We start from the raw sequence: 19,818 nt of genomic DNA on the forward strand, positions 1-19,818 counted from the left end.
GTCCAGGTATCCCTTGGATAAAGATTGCCGTTTGGTGGAAATCACCAGTTTGCCTTTAAAACAAAGCTTTCTTGGTTGTGTTATCTACTTAAGAGTTTTTCTCAGTATTGTGACGTTAATGCGACGTTAGAAAACTGTGGTGAAATCAAGTTTAGAGTCCCTATCTGTAGTAGAAAGTAAAGCTCTTATCAGCTGAGTGCACATGGCACCTTACAGACACAAAATGGCCACAAAACTGCTGGTAATGTACGCTTTCGTACAGGTAACAGTATCCTCCAGTTTTTAACAATCCTCGTTCAGGTTTCTAAGTCTAATCAAAGTCTAGTAAATAAGTTGTATCGTTGTTTGTTTATTAGCTTAGAATTAAACATAATTCCGATTTCAGTGCGGCGAATTTACATCGAGATTTGGTCTTGAAGACGTTTATGTATCTCGGAGCCACAAACTCAAACTGAATTAGGAAAATATTTAAGTAGCACCTAAGTCTAAAACTTTGCTTCAGTCTCATTCCGACACAGTCGTGTTGCTACTTATATCGGCTATCTATTGTCATGGACTAATGCATCTGCCAACGGCAAAATTATTAACCTTAATTTTTTAAGGATTGTTTGGTGGTTGTAGGGTATTGGCTAAGGTGAGTAGAAGGTTCTCCATAAATTCTAGTCTAAGGCCCCTGTCATTGGTTTCGCTGAGGCCAAAATAATTTACCCAGCGTTCCTGCCGGTAGTCGTCTATACCGACCTTGGACTTCCATTCACTGAATATGACAAAAATGTGTGTTTTAGTTACTATCTTTATAACCTTGTCTAGCTGTTAACTGCAGTAAATTACTATAAAATGAACAAAAGTGGAGTATGTATTTACCGTTGATGTGAGGTGATCCTGACTGACTGTTGCGATGATGATGTATTTCTCTGATGTAGGCGCCAATAAAGTCGTCCACTGTGCCCTCCTCAGACCTGCGGTAGTGCTCGTCTACAAAAGGTTTAATAAACTTCTGCATCACAAGCCGCATGTTGTCCACAAATCGCTTCAACTTAAAGTAATCTCCAGGCAGGTGTCGCAGAAAAGGAATGTAAGATACTGCGGCACCCGCCCCAGCATCGCGAACAATGGCATCTATCAACCTAAGGTTGTTTCCAAAGACATCGTCGTCATACTCGAAGCGTTTGCCAAAGACGATGGAACACATGTTGTTGGACACGCTAGCTTGGGTCAAGTGTTTCAGATCCAGCGGCTGTCCCTGGCTCTCGGATATGACCCTGATGTACTCTTTGACCTCCTCCTCAATCTTTGCCGCCAGGACGTTTTTGCCCATCCCTAGCTCACGTAGAATCTGTGTAGAAACCTTTCTTTGGGCTTTCCACACAGGACCAGAGGTGTCAACAACGCCTTTAAAAGATGAAAATTCTCTTACAACAATACCTTTTTTTACTTTGGAGAACAGTAAATTTTCAATATTGTTGTGTTTGTCATCGTTGTTGTGTGCTTGTACATGCGAAGTGTGATCGTTCTCACAGGCAGCGTCCGGATATATGTACAACGCTTTAAGTCTGGCTGGTACTGTAGAAAAGAATTTTCTATACATATGTTATGAGTCATTATACAGGATGTCTAAAACGTTTTTACCGGATTTTTTATTGATAACGAATGTAGATTTTTCTGACAATCGGCGAGTTATTACCGAAAAATTTGCCACAATCGGTGTGAAACTGTGCCAAAAGCTTTCTCGCAGCACAACGGAGAACAATTTGAACCATTCCGTTAGTATTTTATCATTGCTGCATCGTTGTTTCTTTCGTATTGATCATTGTTGTATCCTTTGTTCATTCATAGTTATCATTGTGCTCCTAGTTCTCATTCATAATACAATAAAATTCATTATAACATACATTCGTTTATCTTATAAAATCGGGCGAAACTTTTTGGATACTCTGTAATTATCATTATTTTGCCTTTGTGCTATAAAACTAAAGAGATATTTAAATATGATTTTTATTTATACTAAGGAAAACTTATATGATTAAAACGGTTGGCACATTGAATGGACAAAACCAACTCACTTTGATCAATTCATAAATCACAAGCTGCACAAAATTTCTGTTGCCAGATTGATTCATTTAGTACAACATTACAATTGATTGATACATTTACAGTTAGGATCAAAAACTGCGAACACAGTAGCTAGTGCTGGTGAATAGAGAAGGTCACATCCAGCTAAACGACCACTAGACCAAGATGTACATTTGATATAAGTAAACTTACTAGGCAATATGAGAGTATGAATGTTATTATGACTAGAAATGTTCATTCTGAGCAGTTCTATCGCTTGAATCCCGCAAACAATTCAGAAACTTTTATGATGAGCCACTATTCTAAAACTACTTCATAGTTCAAATCTTTAACTAGATTTCAACTTGCCTTTGCTGTCGGTTATAATATCCAGGAGAAGACTATGAGGCCTGCCAGAGAAGGCGTCGGGGTTTTTTACTAACGCTTCCTTGATGACCTTGTAGCCGTTGAGCACCACCACCAGCTGGCTGCCCAGGTACAGACTGAACACGTCACCGTACTGTCGTCGCCATACTGCGAACTGCTGCCGAGGATCTTTCTTCATCATCAGCAGCAGGTGACCCAGCAGTGGTACAGCCAGCCAAGGTCCTGGAGGTGCACCTGCAGGTCGTCTGACGGAAAGCCACCACAACAACGACAACACGGCAACGCCTAAAGCAAGGCCTGTGTTGATGTCGAGCATTTCCAGTAAAGCTGTCATGGTGCTCTGTTAGCTGTCTTTTGGGAGACGAATGTAGATGAATCCTTCGTCACTAAAGTACAAGGAAAATAAATGACGAAGACGAAGAAATATGAATGAAAAGACAGTAAACTAGAAATACAGACAGGGAAAACACATTGCTGGACTAAGCATGTTAAAAAAGGAGAACGGAATAAAAAGACAGGAAGAAGATACAACACTTCACTCAAGGACCTTGTATTCACTGGTGATGGGCCTGGCATCAGCTACACAGGGTCTGGCGTTCTTTTACGACTAACCTTTATAAGCTGCATTGATGATGATGATGATGATGATGATGATGATGATGATGATGATGATGATGATGATGATGATGATGATGATGATGATGATGATGATGATGATGGTGCACCCGATGCGACCAGCGCTCATGCTCTTTGTAAGAGGTATAGCAGCATGCCTAGTAGGCTTATGTAGAATACTACCGTTGTTCTGCCGCACCTACATACTGATTCAGGCTTATTGTATCAAGACACCCGATGCGACCCTGACTCAGTCCAAAAAGTTTTCGTTCTCGGTACCTGGACTGAGCCGATGTCCATTGCGCGCAATGGGCAACGGTTGCCGGCAACCTACCTACTCAGCCGCATCGTCTCACGAATGACTACAATATTTAGTCATTTAGAGTACGATGAAAAACGCCGAATTCAAGATAGAACGACAGTAAATACGATTTTAAAATGCCTTTTATAAAGTTATCAGATGTATTACGAAAGCAGAAGGAACAGGGAAGAAAATTAGGGAAACACGATCGAATCGACCATACGTATATTTGCTTACTGTCGATTACCGAAGGGTCAACTCATAGCCTATAGCATTGAGAAAATCTTTTATTTTTGTAAATTATTTTTGTAAATAATGAAATAGGAAAATGTGCACACAAAGCTTTTCGGATTTGTTGGTATGGAAAGGTTGCTTCGATGACGATATTCGTTCTCAGTTCTGGACTGAGCCGATGTCCATTGCGCGCAATGGGCAACGGTTGCCGGCAACCTACCTACTCAGCCGCATCGTCTCACGAATGACTACAATATTTAGTCATTTAGAGGATGACGGAAAAGGCTGAATTCGAGATAGAACGACAGCAAATACGATTTTAAAATGCCTTTTATAAAGTTAACAGATGTAGTACGAAAGCAGAAGGAACAGGGAAGAAAATTAGGGAAACACGATCGAATCGACCATACGTATATTTGCTTACTGTCGATTACCGAAGGGTCAACTCATAGCCTATAGCATTGAGAAAATCTTTTATTTTTGTAAATTATTTTTGTAAATAATGAAATAGGAAAATGTGCACACAAAGCTTTGTGGATTTGTTGGTATGGAAAGGTTGCTTCGGTGACGATGTACCGTATAGCGAATTAATGCGTGTTTGCATGGTTTAACGAAGGGTCAACAACACAGGTTATAGCACTGGGAAAAGTGCTTATATTTATAATAAAGAGAAAAAAATGTATAAAGAGATTTGTGGAGTTTTTTAATATGTGAAAGTCTGTGTTGTTTTTATTTTGATGGGGAGTACGGGTGGGGGGACGTCAGTCAGTGTCATTTGTTTTCCTTTTCCAAAGAGTTCCAAAACAAGTCCAGAATGCTTTCTAAAAAGTATAGAGGCGGATCACAAAAGCAGAAGGAAAAGGGGGGAAATGAAATATTGTATGCACTATAATACTATATTTTTATCCTTAGTCTTTTAATGTGTGATTTTTTTTCTGGTACAAAGTTAGCAAGTATTTTTTCGTAACTAGTCATTTTATTGAAGGGAGGAGTCATTTCGTTGTTCTCCACTTAAAACAAAAGGAACAAAAACCAAACCAAAAACTGGTTATTTCGAAAAGTAAAATTAAGAAATAAATGATACAAATAGATCAAACATTTATAATATCACCAAGAAGAATTAATGTCAAAGTTAATGAAAACGAGAACCCCACTAATTCGTGTCTCCCTATTGTGAGCTCCTCCATTAGTCTCGGTGCATTTTCTCTCTTTTTTTTATTTTGTGAAGACGTGTGCACTTAATCAAGCATGCCTCGGCCAAGAAAGTGGTATCCAGCTGGATATACCCTCCTTGTACGTAAACTCGGGCAAGTTCGTAAACGTAAGGAGCGATTTTTCGCGGTGGATGTGAGGTTTGCGTGCTGCTAAAAAGAACTCTTCAACAGGGGCAAAATGGACGTGTAAACACCCAGCAACAGGAGGAACATGACACCTTCCAGGATATTCTTCGAGACAGCAGTATGTATTAGAAAGTTAGTTCCATTCAATTCTTACGAGACCTTTGGACATGACTGCTCTACATTTTAACTGTAGAGAATGTGATGGCCATGCTACATTTACTACAAATATATAGTAATGTGTGGCTGCCAAGCAAAAACCTGTGTTCTAAAGGGTTAGACTGATGAGGTATAATTAAGAGCTATCATCATATCAGGTCTAACTCATTCCAATAAAACAAAAATGACAATACCTTGTGACATTGAGATATACATAGCTATACATTTCAGACAAATATTTCTTTTTTGTGTAGACAATGGAACCAGTTTTCAAAAGAACCACAGCTTTTAATGTGTTCTGCAGCAAAAGGCTGAAGGGTAGGTTTATTTTATCTCAAGCATGTACAGCAGCTATTATACTACATTAATTGCATGCATTGAAGCACTGTTCTATTCTACTTATCTTACATCATACTTTTTAAAGTTTTTAGTGTATTAATGACATAATTCTATATTAAGATGTATATACAGTTCATAGAAAGGATGCATTACCACCGATTGAAGAAAAAGAAGTACAAGCTGCTAAAGTAGGCATGAGAGAATGAGAAAGATAATAACTTGTTAGTAAAGTGTTATGAGAATCTTTAGGGATTGATACAATAATCTCAGATTATTCCCGTGTCAGGTGATGCCTGAATGTATTGTATGATAATGACAGATAAGCAGAATCAGCCAGATAGTATGCTTTCTGGTTTGTGTCAATTGAGCAAAAATGTTGAACCAAATGCATGAAGTATTACAATATGCAAGTACAGTATTAGAGCAATGGCCAGTAGTTTATATGTTTATTCTACCCCTATGGTTGACACCATTTTGTGTAGCTTACCTGTGTCTATTGACCTATGGAATTGTGCTGTTTAGGGCTACCAAAATGCTGGGCACCTCAAAGGGTAAAAGCAAGATGTAGCTAGAACCATGGTCCTTAGGGCAGAACTAATGACGTCCTATAAAAGTGCTGCTGAGGATACTAAAATACATACCCATTGTAATGTGTAGGCCTTGAGATTAATTTTTAGATATCTTTATGAATCGATGTACTTTCATGGTACCAACAAGTAATGAGCAGTCCATGATGATGGAAAATGTTTGTGCTCACTATTCGGCTAATAGATTTTCTTTAGTCAGTGCCATTGATTAGTTATATAAATCCCTAATGGAAGTACTTTTTCTAATGTAAGGAATACTAGTTCTTATTTTTCTTATTAGTTCTTATTTACTATCATATTTTCCAAAAGCTTGAGATTAGTGCTTTCTCTGTACCACTACTATGTTAATTTCCAAATCATAGCCAAAGCCGGTGAAAACATGAAATGTATTACATTCAAGTAATAGATTAGTAGCTGTAACCCTGCCATACAATATTGAGATGTTTAATATTTTTCATACTTTTAAACTCACAGATCATGGCATGTTTTTTATTATCTAAATCCAATCATTCTCTTCTTTCTGTATCATACAATCAATGTGTAAGAGTTATTGTAATATTATTTTGAACTTGGGTATAATGATTAAGTCTACATTTCACTAGGTTTCAACCTTTACAACACTGAATTTCATCAGTTTGTTGCCTTGGCAGTTCTTATACAAGCAGTGGTTAATCTGTTACAGATCGGACAAATACTAATTCCTTAGAAGTTCCATTAAAGGAATTACCAAAGGCCAAAGTAAAACTGAAAATTAGTATTTTCTGTGTCATTTCTTGTGAACAGGCTTTTGGCAGTTTTTGGTTGTGCTCTTGTTGTGTAATAAGCATAAGTGAACACAACAAGAGCACAACCAAAAACTGCCAAAAGCCTGTTCACAAGAAACCCTTTGTTAACTTTGTCACAGACAGTGCTGCTTCCTGTTTATTTTGTGCATTATCCAAATGAATTTAAATTTCATCGGATGAATATTACATCCAAAAATATACTATCAATTTATGCAAATTGATTCAAATTGCATTACCACGGTTGTAGTAAATTCTATACATATATTGTTTTGCCTTATGTACTCATCTATATATTTTGCCATATTGTCACCATTTGTTGCACCTGTTAGATTGTTATTGTGCGATTGTTTTAATATGATCTTATGCCCCCTAGGTTTACAGCCTATCAACGAAAAGTTATACCTGTTCCAAATCCGTGTGCTTGCATGCCTTTATGCTTGTAAAGTGCTTTTAGTCTGGTTGATGATGGAGAAAGTTGCTATATAAGTGTGCTTATTTACAACTAATGTGTCCTAAAAATTGTTACATCAATGAATTTGCATTGCCTTCCTGGATTTCAGTATGATTTTTCAAGAAGGCATTTTGCAGGCAGCCCTATAAGCAGAACAATGGCCTTTACCTCATAGATCTTGCTATGGCTGAAACTGTGGTGTGGAATGTGGATTATAGCATTTGCAGCCTGGATGAATCAGTCTTTCTCAAGCTGAATTATGCATGCTCTGAATAATTTCTGGCTACATTTTATCCCATGTGGCATTTTGTAGACAATTCAATTTGCATTTTATGTTGTGTGTCCATGTATGCTTGTGTGTGTGTTTGTCAATCATGAGTTTGCCCAAAGGCTAGGATATGGTGCTATTGGAATTTATTATTATTTATGAGTATTAGCACAATCTTTATCATATTGAATCTTACAGTGCAGTCTATTCCAAAGCATATTTGTGTGATTGTTGGTAACTATAAAAATGCAAGGTTACATATGATTGTGTATCTCTGTGTGCAGGAACACGAGTCACATGGGATGCAATGACAGTTAAAGCATTAGAAAACAGTTTGGGGCCTCTTGGGCCATTGATCACATACCCAGTTCAACTGAAATTGAATAAATTCGCCAGGACAATCCAGTTTTGGCTAAATTTTATATTAATTCTTTGATATTAATCAAATTAACCAGAAAATTTATAAAAGTAGAATGAAAAGAAAATAACATTTATTATTTATGGTTTACATTTGTGCATAGCTTAGGATTTACTTTAAATTTAGTCAGATAAGACATAATGAACCATCTTGCATGTTGTGACTTCTGGATATACATACAAGTATTGGCTCTTCAGTAACTGCATTGGCTTTAGAGCAGAGTAGTGCTGAATGATTTTCCATTGCAGTCCGAACAGCAGATTGTAAAATGTGATTCATATTCATCAAGTCAATACTGTCATGTATATATGGGAGTAAGTATGCTGTTTTCTCTTTTCATTTGTTTTAAATTTGTATTAATATATTTCGCACATTGTAAAATTTCTTCTTCAATGTGGACATAAAAACATTTCATGGGATTAAAAAGTGTATGTCAGTTTTCAGAAAAAATATGCAGTTGATGTCTTTTGTCTGTTTTGAATGTCTCAAAGCATGGAAAGTAAGTAGATGTGTAACAAAAAAGTATGGATGGTGAAAAGAGGTTGCAGCCTTTATCTGTAACTTTAAAACAGACTCAGTTTCCCCCTCCTCCTCCTCCTACTCCTCCTCGTCTTCCTCATCTTTTTTTGACTGGTAATTTCTTTCTGATAAAAAAAAAAACCAGTTTTAGAACTGATCTTGATGTCAGATCTTAAGGTGTGATTTAAAAGAAAGACCGAATAGCGCTGACAAAAATAATAATTCAAACAGCTGATAAATTGAAAACCATTATGCTTACACTATTTCCGGCTTAAGAAGGACGGGGAAGACAACAAAGTATGATTAAGAACCCTCAACCTTGTGTGGCTATGACTCCAGCTTTTATTCTAGCGCCGCTTTGACAGTATATAATACAGTATCCAATAACACAGTAGAGCACAAATTCGTAAAACATATATAGGTGTGTTGCATAACGACGGAATATTTAGCAACTGAACTTGGCTTTAATTACATACTTGGCGTCTATATCCCCCTCGGTGACATCATACAGCTTACTTTCCCTACGCAACATATGAGCATTTGGTCTTTTCTTGACCGAAACCGTCAAATGAAACACGTGGATCGCAACAGACACAGCAGCGATTGACACATTGAACATGACTTACAGAAGCACTATCATACACTTTGCTACATAGTACGGAAGCCAAAGTTTAGTCTAGTCCATGTTACTACTCGAGGAACAAAGGGCCGCAACAACACCTCACCATCGGACCCGGTTTGGGACAGCATGCCTCATTTGGGTTCATGTGGTTCCGATATCCTTTGTCTCGCACTCTACTGTTCTTTTCCAAGTCTGCTTTGGTCTCCCAACTCTCCTCTTTCCCTGAGGGTTCCAGTCAAGTGCCTGCTTGGCATTGGTGTCAGGTGGTTTGCGCAGGGTGTGTCCTGTTCAGCCCCATTTGCGCTTTTTGATGTCTTGACTAGTGGCATTCTGGTTGGTTCTTTTGCACAGGCTGCTGTTGGAGATCTTTTTAGTCCGTCTTATTCCCGGGATATGGTGTAGATGGCCTATGTCACTCTCCATGTTTCAGAACTATACAGTAGGACTGCATTCACATTTGTGTTGAAGATGCGGGTCTTACTGCGGAAGGATAATGCTCGGGAGTTCCAGATGGGGCGTAGGCTGTTGATTTGCGCACGCTGGGGCATCTTGTTGCTAAATATCTTTAATCTCATCTGTCATTCTCTAGTTAACGATTTTGTATGTTATGTTGGTTTTTTTTTTCCCCGAAAAGCGCCATGAGCCATAGGGCCGCAATATGGCGCTATACAAGTTTACAATAATTATGATGATGATGATGATGATAATAAAGAGGCATGTCTGGCCTTTTTGATGTCATCGTCCGTTCCAACATCTCTGTTGACAATGCTCCTCAGATACGTGAAGCGGTCTGTTTCCAGGATGTTCTCTCCTTGAAGTTGGATTGGGAGTTCCTGCTTGTTGTGGATTCTCATCACTTCGGTCTTCTTACTGCTGACCTTTGAAGCCAGTACGGATGCCAAAGACACCCTCGAAATTCATAATCTCTTTTACCCTTTTCACCGGTCTGTAAAGCGAATAAAAGCATTCGACATCCAGTGCCTGAGAAAACAGTTCCGAATTTCTTCTATTCATCACAAGACTAATGAAGGTGTGCGAATCATGATGGGCCAACGAGAACCCCTTCTGGAGACGGGAAAATCGTCTCTTGTCTGGCCATGTAACCAGCCACAAGACTTTAGTGAAGAACATCCTCTGGAAAACCCTTGAGTGAGGACAAAGACAATGAGGGTTGAGGAAGAACCAACATAAAATATAGGGCTAAACATGCCACTCAGCAGGAATGATGCAAGACTTGCGCAAGAACTGTCTCAATGTCCCCGACGATACCACAGTATTGTGTAAAAGAAGATATGAATGAATAATCAATTAGTCTTCCAGGGAAAACAAATCGACGATTGTTTAACACAAGTCAAATAACAGATTTGTAGGTACATAAAAATAGAAAATCGCGCGGGCATACTTATGTGTGGCACCTCTTCACCCAGCCCCGGGAGTTTGGTGCTAGAATTCAGTAGGCTAGGCAGGTGGATTAGAATAGAAATAGCAGTTGCGTGTGTGTGTGTGTGTGTGTAAGTAATGTAAATAAATCTGTCTTTAAACCTATTTGCTTGTGGTAACATGTCTGTCCACAAGAATGCTAGCTTGTTGCACTTATGTCCTGGTCGTGCGAATGAGCTGAACGTTGATCACTGTAGTGAACGAGATTCGTGTTGTCCGTAGTTGTGACATAGCAGAAGAATGCACCAAAGAAAACACACTTCTGCTGGGTACAATGCAGCGACTTTTGTAGATTCCAAGGTCGGCTAAGCGCGGGTGTGCAGTAGATGATAAAAACAGAAAAAGACAACCACACCAACACATTAGATAACGCACGCGACGAAGGAAAGCCAGAATTTCTACAATTACTCCAATGCTACAAGGTTGTCCTCCACTAAAGGAAGCTGCTTATCTCTACTAGCTGCTCATTGACATAAGTTTCTGTTTTGCTAACACTGTTATTTTGTGGTCATAGGTGTCTTAAGTGTCACGGGACGGCTCTCGGCGCTTGGACTGATTCCATCCTCTCCACCCGCGGGGACCGCCCGTCTCGTAGCGGGAAAAGACACACCCAATACATATTAAGAAATGATATATTTACGAAAAAGTTCTATATTATTAGAAGTTAAACGTTAAAGTCCCAGAAGTAACCAAGACCTTCATATCTGACCTTACTTTTAGAACGGAAGATGACCTCTTGTATCAAGTTTGCATTTAGGGTTTATTTGTCTGTTGTTCCTATATCTCATCTACTCCTGTCTTTGCCCCCTTTTCTCTGTCTGCATTGTCTCTTATACATTAGGTGTAATTTACCATTTTTCTGAATAACTCCCAGCAAACACGCAAGATTCGGCCAAGTTAGGGAAAGTCTTGTAACATTGGTTTGCCCATTGCCAGTCATCCCCCAAACAAGCGCCAACGTTCACCGTGCGCGCACAACTATCGCAGCTGTTGCTCTATCTAAATCCGTGATACCACTTTGATGTCGAATGTGTACGATTGCAGATGAGTTTTTACAAGTTATGAAAGTGGAAAGTTGCCCGCTGTAATCAATAGAAAGATACAGATGCATGTGGTGTTAGGTGGTCGTCTTTTGTGGCGTGATTTTTCTGACGAACACCCATTGTAGTGTGAAAGTACATATAACTGGTTTAACTTTTAGTAGCAGTGTGCTTCTTTAATTCTTCTCGAACATTGCCTGCTTGATTCTCACCTCCTTTGAAGATTTCCCTGATCTGCAACAACCCTTCTTGCCAGTTTGCGAAAACTTGTCAATGTTGTACTCGTGTAGTCGGTGTGTGTTTATGTACAGCAATAAGAGGGCGCTGTTGGAAGTGATCTACACATACAACTACTGATGACAGTCCGCACAATCGTGATTGACCCCCGATCATGTCGAAAAGCAGTTCACGCGAACACACTAAGGATCAACACACACCTTTTCGTTCACGGTGACTCGTCCTTACCTGCAATCGTGGAGTTCATCCATTTGTATAGTTGGCACCGTACACCAACGGAACTGCTACCTTCCCCGACTCATAATCCTCCTGAATGCCACGAACCCGAGCATAGCCAGAGCCTACTACTTCTATGATACGTTGTAAACAAACACGCGCGCACACACACACACATGCGTAAAATTTTGTCTCTCATTTACAACAAATACCACACTCTCGTTTTTCAAGCCCTTTTCAATTTATTGAACATACACTTTAATGAAGTACAGTAAAATACCTATTCGTGCTAGGTCAAGCGGTGGATTTACAGGGATAGTGTTTGTCTGACCACAGAAGTCTCCCTGCTAGATGCAAAATACGGGGAAAGAAACAATTTATTGTTTACATTTCTTTCTTATTACCCTGTATCTTTATCATAAGAACATAACATGTATTACCGACTCTACAACACCTGGACAAAAGGGACATGACAGGATAGTAGCAATGTCACTTTGAATGATCACAAAATGCAAGAAATGTGAACAAACGTGAAAATAGTGGTGAATGCACACCATGTGCCAAAAACATATGGTTATACCTATGACTTTTTTGGGGCACTCCATGTAACACATCCCAATAGAACACAAACAGATAGTAATGTTGAAAGCAATCACAGCTAGATATTCGTCATATTTATACATTGACTATGTCCTTTTCCATGTGCCATTTCTGCCCTCTTTGACAGGTAAACCACCATTGCAGAACACAAAAATAGAGTTCTCAAGATTTATAACAAAGCATACCTGTTTATTAACATCCTTAGTAAGAATATGTTGTAAGTAAATAAATGATATACTAGTGAAAATTCTTTTCACTTAATTTTCCTCAAAGCAAAAAACTGTGTTTGTTTCCTGTTTTATTTACTACCATCACTTCAAACGTTTAGGAGAATGAGCTACGAGAAGGCAGTATACTGTTATACACAATTCTTTCTCAAATGATAGTCTCTAGACATATATTGTGCCACAGCAATATACTTAAGAATAAGCTCATGCCTTGCTCCAGAGTGGCATATAAAATTATATTAAACGGCTTGTTCTCTGGGTGAAAGCAACTGGATGCACGGTGTGAATGTGGCTTGTATGTATACTATAAAAAATAACATTGCTAAAAAAAAGAATTAGAAGGTTAGACCGTTCTTGGTTCAAAATGTAGCAATGAATTCATAAAGCCTTTTGTGATGTTGGTTGTAGCAATGCTTTGAAAAAAATAAACATGCTATCATCCATTAAATACCTTTATATTTTCAATAAACATATCAATTGTCCACTTCAGTAAACTGACTAAAGAAAGTAATAGCTCAACAACAGATTCCGAATCAATATCTGAGTGAAGATCACTAATCACATCTATTAATCCTCATGAAATAGAAGATATGTTTTTGAAAGACCTCCTAATTATCAGTAGCATTAGACAATGTTGATAAATTCTCTTTTATATCAAAACGTTGGGGAAACTGATGTGCACAGATTAGGTATATTTTCAAAAACTTAAATTGCAACCATGTGAAAATATTATGTACAAATCAAGTGTAATAAACTTTGTGGTGTTTTTGTTTGCAGAATACAGCAACTGTGTTTAAATATTTCTTAAATGCCTAATCCTTAACCCATACAACATATCAGACTACATATTGGGCACTTCTTGCCCAGAAAGTCTTGGGCATGAGCTGTCTCAAGACATAACACCTGATGATGGTGAAATTCTATAATTGTGTGTACCTACAACAACATTAAACAAACACATAAAATACCATTTTCACAATCCACGTATTCTTTCCATAGTTTCCAAAATAATGTAAACTGAAATTATTGGCTATAACACTTATATATATTTACATCCATAAAATGAAACTGTCACACTACTTGACTACAGGTCTAGTGGCACTGATACAGTTCTCTATGGAGTCATTAAGCAATATACCATGAGGAGTTTCTTGAAAGTTAGACTTATTGGACAACATATGACGATATGTTTAGCAAGTGTCTTGTACATGTTGCTGTAGTCATGCTGTGACAAAATATGATAGCATGTTTACCCAGTGCCTTGTACATGTTTCTGTAGTCCCTGCTGTGACTATGTAAAAAAATGTCCTCTGCTCCAATGCCATGCAAAATTTCTGGACAGAAAATTTGTCCTTCTAGCTGTAGCATTCTGCATTGCTCCATCACTTTCATGCAAAAATGCAGTCTCTGGCTTCTTTGGTGTTGCTGGCCATAAGCCATTTCTTATTAGTGTTACTGCTTCTGGCTCACATTCACAGAACTGTACTTTCCTGATGTGATCTCTGCCTATAATAATAAAGAAAAGAACATAAAAGTCTTTTATCCTTCTCATTTGTATGCTGGTTTCATAATTTATCTGTTCATGATAGGAACAGTTTTGAATAGTATTGTCAACATATGTTTCCAAAATAATTGGTATTAAACAGAGGGACTTGACTTCCTTCTGTGATCAACAATTAATTAGGAAAGCTTCCCGCATTCTGTCCATACCTGAGCATGTGCTAGCGGGAGAATTTGTTTTATTAGGCTCCGGTAAACGCTATGCCATGCCAGTATGCAAAACCAATAGGTATCTAAAATCTTTTGTGCCATCCGCAGTTCAGCTACTCAATCACAGATGAACTATCAGCGATGTGTGTGTGTGATGGGTGGGTGTGCATGTGTGTGTGTTTTGTGTGTTGTTGTTTTTTTGTTTTTTTTCCCATATACATATATTCTGGACGTAGGGCACAGCTCCCATGTTCAAATTGCCCATTGGGATTAATAAAGTCTGTTGTTATTGTTATTGTTATTGTTAAAATGTGCTTTTAGAATTTGATACTGTTCTACCTTTACAGAAATATTATGCAACATATTCTCATTGTTGACATATGATGCCTACTTCTTTTCTTTCCACACGACATGTTAAAGTCAAACCTAAGGTAATTCAGTAAAGTAAATATTCTTACCTTTCAGAATTGTAAATTAAAGCTAGTTAGAGCTTTCGTTTATAATTGTATTATTACGTATCCATTTCTTTGAATCTATTTCATATATTTATTTTGTCTGTCATTCATCAGTTAGTGCAAATTAAAAGTAAACATAGGAAAACATAATTTATAGATCATTAAACCAAAAAGTGGCAATAGGTTATAAATATAAAGTCTGGCAAGGCAGACAGCCCTGTAAGCAGATGCCACATGTGAAGAAAAAGAATTGCATGCCCGAGACGAAAGCAAAACCCAGGACAGCTAACCCTTGCTGGTGAAAGTCCTGACTTCCGAACATTTATACACATTAAGGATCTATTAATTAACATTTATTCACAAGCTTGTTTGTTTTGGTTAAGACAAGGTTCTTCCATAATGTGATATTTTGAATGCATGACAGTAAAAGGTGAAAAAAAATTGAGAAGAAATGCTTGGGTAAAATCTGTTTTTCTAGGAAACATAATAATCTTGCATATCTACCTTGTGCATCAAAAACTCTAATCTGACGGTAGTAGAGCTTGTCACACTGGTGCTCACACAAAATGTTGCTTCTCTTTTCACAGGTAGAAACAATGATGTGTCCTGACAAATGACAATAGCAGTTTTAACATAAGCTTGCAGCATTCAAGTCTATAAATATGCCATGATCAAATTATGGAATTTATTTAAGTTTCAAACCTCATCAAAAGTAGAATCCATGACATTGTAATGCACAATGGTGTATCAGTTCTTACATTAGCTAAGTCTTACTACATTTCTGATTCCTTTCAGTTGATTTTCTGAAGCATGTGCTTATATATATATAGAGAGAGAGAATATATATTGAGAGAATATATATTCAGATTGCCAATCCCATTGTGTATATTTACATTTACATAACAATCTAAAAGATTATAAAAAATATATATCCACAAATGTTGATATACTGTACTTACTTCTTTCCAACTGTATGTCTGATGTTACATCACCAAACAATGGATCTTTTCATCACATGATTTGCCATATAGGCTTGAAGCATATAGGCTTGAAGGACTACAATCAGGACACCAGATAATCTGTGCGCAGCCACAGAAGCTGCACTTTTTTGTCGCAGGTCTGAATTCTTCTGCTCGCAGATCTTTCCAGCCCTCAGCCTCAGACACTTTTTGTCTTCTTGTGATTGCTGACTCCAGTGGCACCTGCCCTCGTAAGAATTGAATGGAACTAACTTTCTAATACATATACTGCTGTCTCGAAGAATATCCTGGATGGTGTCACGTTCCTCCTGTGTCTGGGTGCTTACACGTCCATTTTGCCCCTGTTGAAGAGTTTTCTTTAGCCGCATGCAAACCTCACATCCACCGCGAAAAATCGCTCCTTACATTTACGAACTTGCCCGAGTTTACGCACAAGGAGGGTATATCCAGCTGGATACCACTTTCTTGGCCGAGGCATGCTTGATTAAGTGCACACGTCTTCACAAAATTAAAAAAAAAAAAAGCACCGAGACAAATGGAGGAGCTCACAATAGGGAGACACGAATTAGTAGGGTTCTCGTTTTCATTAGCTTTGACATTAATTCTTCTTGGTGATATTATAAATGTTTGATCTATTTGTATCATTTTATTTCTTAATTTTACTCTTCGAAATAATCAGTTTTTGTTTTTTTGTTTTTTTTTATTTTGTTATAAGGAGAGAACATTGAAATGACTCCTCCCTTTAATAAAATGACTAGTTACGAAAAAATACTTGCTAACTTTGTACCTGAAAAAAATCACGCCTTAAAAGACTAAGGATAAAAATATAGTATTATAGTGCATACAATATTTCATTTCCCCCCTTTTCCTTCTGCTTTTGTGATCCGCCTCTATACTTTTTAGAAAGCATTCTGGACTTGTTTTGGAACTCTTTGGAAAAGGAAAAAAAATGACACTGACTGACGTCCCCCCACCCGTACTCCCCATCAAAATAAAAACAACACAGACTTTCACATATTAAAAAACTCCACAAATCTCTTTATACATTTTTTTCTCTTTATTATAAATATAAGCACTTTTCCCAGTGCTATAACCTGTGTTGTTGACCCTTCGTTACACGATGCAAACACGTATAGGAATTCTGTCAATTTCGTGTTTGCTGATGTGTTTAATCCTTTTGCTGATTAATTCTGCTTTTGTAAAACGTCTGCTGCATTTTTAAAAAGAATTAAAAATCGTATCTTCTGTCGTTCGATCATTGATTCGACCTTTTCTAGTCGTGTTTACGAAAACAAATCGACACAGAATGACGCCCTGGCATTAATTCGCTATATACGGTATATCGTCATCTAAGCAACCTTTCCATACCAACAAATCCACAAAGCTTTGCGTGCACATTTTCCTATTTCATTATTTACAAAAATAATTTACAAAAATAAAAGATTTTCTCAATGCTATAGGCTGTGAGTTGACCCTTCGGTAATCGACAATAAGCAAATATACCTATGGTCGATTCGATCGTGTTTCCCTAATTTTCTTCCCTGTTCCTTCTGCTTTCGTACTACATCTGTTAACTTTATAAAAGGCATTTTAAAATCGTATTTGCTGTCGTTCTATCTCGAATTCAGCCTTTCCGTCATCCTCTAAATGACTAAATATTGTAGTCATTCGTGAGACGATGCGGCTGAGTAGGTAGGTTGCCGGCAACCGTTGCCCATTGCGCGCAATGGACATCGGCTCAGTCCAGGTACCGAGAACGAAAACTTTTTGGACTGAGTCAGGGTCGCATCGGGTGATCAAGAACACCCGATGCGACCAGCGCTGGTCCCATCGGGTGGATGATGATGATGATGATGATGATGATGATGATGATGATGATGATGATGATGATGATGATGATGATTTGTAATGCGCAGGTATCCATTCCGAAGAATGCTCATTGCGCACAAAAAACAAAACAAAAAAAAAAATAAAGTGAACAAATATATAAAACACCAGGAAAGTAAAATTATAGACAGAAGTGTTTCTTGGTTGTTTAAGACTGTTTTGAACGAAACAGATGGGCATTTTTCGAAACGTGGTTGGTGAGGTGATGGTGGAGAGTGACGATGGCAGAGCATTCCACAGCTAAGGTGCCGCGTTTTTGAAGGCCCTGGCTCCAGTGCGCTTCTTGTTGGTGTCTTCCACTGCAGGGAAACAGAAGCGTGACTGGGAGCCTGAGCGCAGGCTATGTGACGGCTGGTACGGAGGAACTATTTCCTGCAAATAGTCAGGAGCAGTTTTAGACATGCAGGACTGGGCAATGGAAAGTACTTTGTGGTCAATACGCTTGTTCATTGGTAGCCAATGAAGGCTCTGTAGGATAGTTGTGATGTGCTCAGTGGACGACTTTGCACGGGTGACAATCCTGGCGGCTGTGTTTTGAACTCTTTGGAGTCGATCCAACTGAGTAACAATGCACTGTTACAGTAGTCCAATCGTGATGTGATGGTAGCCACAGCAAGTGAGTTGGCAGCAGCTTGAGTCAGCATGGGCCGTAGTCTACCCAAAGTCCTCAAAAAGTAGTAGGACTTAGCCACAACAGAACTGACATGGTTGCACATGGAGAGCTCTGCATCAATAAACAGCCCTAGATCCCGTACACAGTCAGAAAAGGCTATGGAGGCATCACCGACCTGCACGGCACTAATGCCAATCTGCTCCCGTCTGGCCCTGGGGCCACACAGTAACGCTTCTGTCTTGTCGTCGTTGAGTTTAAGACGATTCCTGATCATCCACGCCTTCACCACAACACAACAAGATTCAAGTCGTTGAAGCGCAACCCTAGCCACTGCCGGGTCGGGGGGAAACTGTTTAGAATTTGTGTATCGTCCGCAAAGAACTGACGTCCCATCTGAAAGCGCTCAATTACCCGTCCAAGCTGTGAAACATATACCGAAAATAATAATGGACCCAAAACGGAGCCCTGTGGTACGCCACACACCAGAGGAACTGCCTCAGAGCTTGCAGAGCCGACAATCACTCTCTGAGATCTCTCGGCAAGATAGGAGGCAATCCACTGCAGTGCAGCGCCCTGGATACCAGCCTCTGACAACAATCTCAGGAGCAGCATGCGGTGGTTGATGGTGTCAAACGCACTACTCAGGTCAAGTAATACTAACAGCACTAAGTTGCCAGAGTTGACACTACAAAGAATGTCATTTGTCACACGAAGAGCAGTTTCTGTGCTGAAGCCAGGACGATACGCTGACTGAAATTTATCTAGGCAGCCATAAGTAATAAAAATGGGTCATAAGCTGCTCTGCAAGCACCCTCTCGAGTAGCTTGGAAATATATGATAAATTTGACACTGGACGATAGTTTGTACAGTCGGAGAGATCCTGGTTTGCTTTTTTCAACAAGGGTTTCACAACAGCCTGTTTAAAACACTATGGAGCACATCCTGCTCTCAAACTGGCATTAATAATGTCCAAGATGACAGGAAATAAAATGTCCAGAAGTTGAAGAATAAATTTAGTTGGTACAGGATCCACGGCACATGAAGTTTTAGTTGATCTCTCTACAAGTTTCCTCAAGTAACTCTCATCAATACACGTAAAAGAAGTCAGCGGAACACCAGCAAATGGCACAGAATAATCTGCCTCACACTCTGGCAACTCACAAGCTGCACTCTCAAGTCCAGCAATAATTTCCGTTATCTTATTAACAAAGAAGGAAGACAGCTGATCAGCAGCTGACTTGACATCCACCTCAGGAAGAACCGGACTAGTTCCGTTCTTACCCAACAAGCTGTTCACAATGTCAAAAGTCTTTCTGGGATTTCCACTCGCAGCCTCTAG

The 19,818-nt window shown here is 38.7% G+C and overlaps 1 protein-coding gene and 1 long non-coding RNA gene across 5 annotated transcripts in view; one reads left to right on the plus strand and one right to left on the minus strand.

Moving 5' to 3' along the window:
- Positions 1 to 19,818, minus strand: part of LOC112566292 (cytochrome P450 2J6-like) — a 35,869-nt gene that overhangs the window by 2,607 nt on the left and 13,444 nt on the right. For all 3 annotated transcript variants that reach the window (XM_025242368.1, XM_025242369.1, XM_025242367.1), the window contains 2 exons: positions 2,422 to 2,825; positions 865 to 1,392 (listed from right to left, as the gene is read on the minus strand). In XM_025242368.1, the coding sequence (XP_025098153.1) occupies positions 865 to 1,392; positions 2,422 to 2,773 (880 nt within the window). In that variant the 5' untranslated portion in view covers positions 2,774 to 2,825. The remainder of the gene's footprint in view (positions 1 to 864; positions 1,393 to 2,421; positions 2,826 to 19,818) is intronic.
- LOC112566294 lies at positions 4,623 to 12,606 on the plus strand. Of its 2 annotated transcripts, XR_003099551.1 has the most exons (3): positions 4,623 to 5,047; positions 5,340 to 5,403; positions 7,800 to 12,606. It is a non-coding gene; the product is annotated as an uncharacterized LOC112566294 (long non-coding RNA). The 2 variants fall into 2 exon arrangements; XR_003099550.1 differs by lacking the exon at positions 7,800 to 12,606 and having other exon boundaries at positions 5,340 to 6,749.

This window comes from Pomacea canaliculata, linkage group LG6 (genome assembly GCF_003073045.1).
Source record: "Pomacea canaliculata isolate SZHN2017 linkage group LG6, ASM307304v1, whole genome shotgun sequence".
Taxonomy (NCBI): domain Eukaryota; kingdom Metazoa; phylum Mollusca; class Gastropoda; order Architaenioglossa; family Ampullariidae; genus Pomacea; species Pomacea canaliculata.